The 4,774-nt window shown below is 34.7% G+C and overlaps 1 protein-coding gene across 1 annotated transcript in view; it reads left to right on the top strand.

Annotated features, from left to right (window-relative positions):
• The window catches only part of kcnt1a (potassium sodium-activated channel subfamily T member 1a), a 43,491-nt gene that overhangs the window by 4,987 nt on the left and 33,730 nt on the right, over positions 1-4,774 (top strand). The window contains exon 2 of the mRNA XM_037692246.1: positions 1,382-1,555. Within this exon, the coding sequence (XP_037548174.1) occupies positions 1,382-1,555 (174 nt within the window). The remainder of the gene's footprint in view (positions 1-1,381; positions 1,556-4,774) is intronic.

The raw sequence follows: 4,774 nt of genomic DNA, 5'->3' as shown, positions 1-4,774 counted from the left end.
TGCTGGGAGTTTTTCTGCATACACTTTAATCCAGCTTCTGCAGAAATTTGTCATGGCTAGAAATTACATTTATTGCTTTTTCCCCTCTGTTTTGGCAATTTCAATATACCTTGTTTCCTGTTTTCATCTGGCCCTCCTGTGTGAGGTTGTAATTTTTTACTTCCACAATTGTAGCTTAATGATGCTGACTTTGTGACCCTGCACAGCTAAAAGGTTTGACAATGCCAGTGATTAAGTTTTAATTGGATATTGCCTCTGATGGGGATTGATAAAATGTTTATGGTGTGGCCCCCACAGGCAGTATGCATTTTGTCACTTTTTTCAGCAGTTCATTATGTCCAGAATATAAAATATATAAATATATAAAATAGTTCAGAACACCCTCTCTATTTAACACCAACTTTATCCAGTTTTTAGTTCATTGTGTTTATGCCTTGATTTGTTGGAATGACACTCCTGATTTTGCCATAACATCTCTTCCATGCAAACTTGAAGGAACGGCATTTTGAAAGGACAAAAATGTGACTCGTGAAGACTAGTGTTTATTCTCACTGGAAGTGTGAGCTGAGTGTGTTGAAATGATTGAATCCCTCAGAGCCACATAGAAATATATCCATTATCAATTATAAAACATGTTTGATGAGCTCAGTGCAGGATTGCAGCAGACAGTGATGAGGAGAGATTTGGGCTTTCATTTCCTGTCTGCTTTGTGACCAGCTGTGTTTCTAGGAGACTGAAAGCAGCACCTATCCTCACACCAAACCTCAAGAACTTCACTCTTTTTGTCAATTTAGGAGGAGATGTGAAATGTTTCTGCATCAAAATAATTGTGGAGAGTAACCCATCACTCACAGAAACACCTCACCTCTTTAATCTTCAATTTCTGATTAATATACTTTTTAAAGGATTATGATTTTCAACATCTTCTTTTCTCTTATCAAAATTAGGATCCCATACATATTATATGTATTATTCTTATCTACTACATTTTTATGGAAAGTTGTTTTTGATTTTCTGAATAAAATATAATAAACTGAAGCTGTGAGAAATGTAATCATGCACTAAGAAACAGTGTTTCTAACAAGGTGACTCATTTGCTTAAATAATTGCATATTGAAGCTTTTAGACCAAGAAGATGTTTTTCTGCTGCCCCTGCTCCGGGATGATGAAGTGTGCAAAGTGATTTGAATACTTTTGTGCATTCTTGTAAAAGGTCACCTTTTCATCTGTTTTTTTTTTCTTTCTGTCTTCCCTTTGTTTCATCTTTGTATTTCTTTCACTTCCTGTCCTTCCAGCTCCCTTCATTTTTTTCACAAAGCTTTTTTGTTTTTATCCTTCTTTCCCCTTCTGCCATTTTACTTTTCTCCTCTCGCTCCTCCAGTTCCTCTGCAGCTCCACTTCAGACTAACAGAGGCAGCAGCAGCAGCAGTGGAGTTATCTTAGACATCTCTGCTCTGAAGATGGAGCAGCTGGAGAGCGAGGTGCCTCCACTTCCACCCCGCTTCCGCTTCAGGGACCTGCTGCTCGGGGACCAGAACTTCCCAAATGATGACAGGTAGGCAGCAACAGTCACTTACACTCAACAGGGGGAGCGGTATTATCAGTTTATTAGTTGTTTTTTTAGAATCAGACAAAAATACAGCTGATAAAGATGACTAATTTAACAATTACTTCAAATTTGAGTAAAATAAAATGATTTCCTGTGCAAATTAAATTAGCAGCTGTTTCAAGAAACCTAAAGAAAATAGTAAATAAAAATCCAAAGACATGTGGCTCCAAACTGATATGTTCAAATTTAGTTTATAAATTTTTTCTCTTTATTTTTTTGTTCTGCAAATTAAAATAAACTGAATGAAAGTGAATTGGTCTTAAGTAAATTAAATCCTCTTATTGTCAGTCGTGTTCAATCGTTTAACAATTGTTAGCGTTATGTTACTTTTTTGAGAAATTACAAGACGATTGAAATATTAAGCGCAAAATTTGATAATAAGCAGCAGCTGTGACTGAAACAAATTGAAGCAAATACAACTTCAGATTAAAACTAAACTTATATTTAAATCCACCAAACTCATATCAAATCAAAGGTACAACTGCTGTTGCTTAGGCTTGATATTATGTGTTTGAATTAAATGCTGGTTGTGTGAATCCTGATTCAGCATTCACACTATATTGATCCTGTTTCTCTTTATCTTTTCTTCTGTACCTTTTTCAACATGCAAATACTTCTGCATACTTTGTCCCATCTTAACCATTCAAACACCAAAATGTTCATTTATTTAATACATTTAAATTATGCTTTTTTAACATATTTTAATTTACAAAAATAATTTCCAATAGAAATACACTGAGATTTTTAATTGCACCAAAAATACTGCTTTATTTGAAATTTTATTTTCTGGGTGGAGTTTGCATGTTCTCTCCGTGCGTGTGTGGATTTTCTCCAGGGATTCTGGTTTCCTCCCACAGACCAAAAACATGCACGTTAGGCTGATTGGTAACTCTAAAGTGTCCCTAGGTGAGAGAGTGAATGGTTGTTTGTCTCTATGTGTCCCTGTGATGGACTGGAGACCTATCCAGGGTGTCCCCCATGTCTCGCACAGTGATAACTGGATATGGCACCAGTGACCCCCATGACCTGAAAAGGAAGAAGCGTGTAAAGATGATGGATGGATGGATGGATGGATACTTGGTGTTTAGTCCCTTTTAGCTTTTAGCATTTTTTCCCTTTAAGCTTTACCTCAAATGTATTGTCTCTAATAGCTTTGATAACTCAGTTTCAGCTTATTTAGCAAAATGTACAAATAATTTAGTTCTTATCATTTATACTATTTTTATCCATTACAGAAAACACAGTTTCTCTAGTTAAGATTTTGTTGTATTTATTTGGAGATACCAAGTATAATAAAGCTTTCTTATCACAGTATATGTTTTACTGATTGCTATTCTTGTTTTTAAACATCCAACAAATGCCTCTAATTGGTATTCACACCCACTTGATTCTTCCAGGCACCTGTGTTTTCAGTAATCATACAGTTACATGAAAAGGATTGTGTTTGGAGATTTCAGCTTGACAACCCCCTTTGGTTTGAGCAATCACAAAAGAAATTAAAGGTTCTCACTGTTTTCAGTGTTAGACGTGTTTTAAAAACTGACTTTTGCTTGTGTTGCGTGTGTGGCACTGTCCATGGTGCTGAAATTCAGGGCAGCTTGCAAAGTTGCATGTTTTAGTAGAAAATAATTAAAAGTATGTCAACAGATTATTATTTTTTTGTGTGTGTGTATGTATTTGTACTTAAAATTTTAACTATTTCCTTTCATAACTATTTCACTACTTCTGCAGGCTTTGTGCTATTTTAGCCATTCATTTAGCAAAACATTTAGCTCATTCAGGCGAAAGGTTCAATGAGTTTTGGTTTTTGTAACTTTAATTTGTTTCAACCTTGATTTACAAATATTTCCCCTGCATGATTACACCAAGATCTATTTAATTCTTCAAAAACATTGTTCTCTTTAAAAACTGCTTTAGTGTATTTTCTAATTTTTAACTTTTTGTGCTGCTTTTAGCATTTAGCAAGTGTTTTGTTTCCTTTAGTTTTAGGAACTATGTTTCAGCTTCTTCAGCATATTTCAGCAGTTTTTGGCACTCAGCATTCACATTGCAGTTTTAAAGAAAATATAATTTTCCTAGATATTTTTGTTTGCTTTTTTCCCCCTTTATTTCAGAGAACCAAAAGTGTGTCATTTCAAAGAGCTCTTCAACAACAACAAAAAAAGTATTTTGAAAAAAAAACATTATCTGTCACTGCATTTATTTTGAGGAATATCATGGCGATCAGATGTCATTACAGCATAAAGCAGGCTGCAGTGCTGTTTGAAATCATTCTCACGTCTTTTTATATTTGACGAATAAAAACAAGCTTTTAGTCCAACATGACCTTTTGCCCAACTGTCCTCGCAACAATAACGGTTTTCATCTTGACTGCGCAGACCACATTTCCAGCTCCTATTAATATGGTCATTATTGTTTTTATGTTCTGCCCTTCACAATGAACCGGCCTCCTGCCCTCACTTGATAGTACCATCAGTGAGGAAATTATGTTTCAGGTTATATTTGTTGTGGTCATCATCTAAGTCTGTGTTTAGAAGCGGTCAGTGAACTCACAAATGTCACTGACTACATCTTAATAGGGATAATCAATCACTAAGCTGTTCTTTTCTCAAGCTAACAGAAATAAAAATACTATTTAAACACAACTACAATCTTCATTATTGCCTTCTGTCTGCACTTATTTTTCACTTTGTTGTGTTTATTATTGTGTTTTATCATTTGATTTCTAAGGAGGGAAGCCTCTATGAGCTAAATATAGATGTGAATATTGTAATGATTTACAGACACAAGTCACAGTGGGCTGTAAAGTGCTCACTTGTGTAATTCAAAAAGCCACGTTCAGACAATATACATGTGTGGGCGAAATAGGGTTCAAGTGGAGTGTCCTCTTCTCGCATTTTAAAAGCATTGAGTCATAAACGAGGTCATCTATAAATGATTGTTTCCGACTTGTCTTTCTCCCAAATGAAGGGAAAAAGACGAGATATTTGGAACAAAAGACTGAAAAAGTATTTCATTCTTTGCTGTCCAACATCTTTTTCTGATTATGAGTGCCACCACATTAGACACTCTTCTTGGACATCTTATTAGCGAAACAAAACAAACATAAAATATGCTGCATATATAGTATATATATATATATATATATATATATATATATATATA

This window comes from Nematolebias whitei, chromosome 18, assembly GCF_014905685.2.
Source record: "Nematolebias whitei isolate Nwh7 chromosome 18, NemWhi1, whole genome shotgun sequence".
Classification (NCBI taxonomy): Eukaryota; Metazoa; Chordata; class Actinopteri; order Cyprinodontiformes; family Rivulidae; genus Nematolebias; species Nematolebias whitei.
The sequence above is the reverse complement of the archived record's forward strand: the minus strand, read 5'-3'. Positions and strand labels throughout refer to the sequence as shown.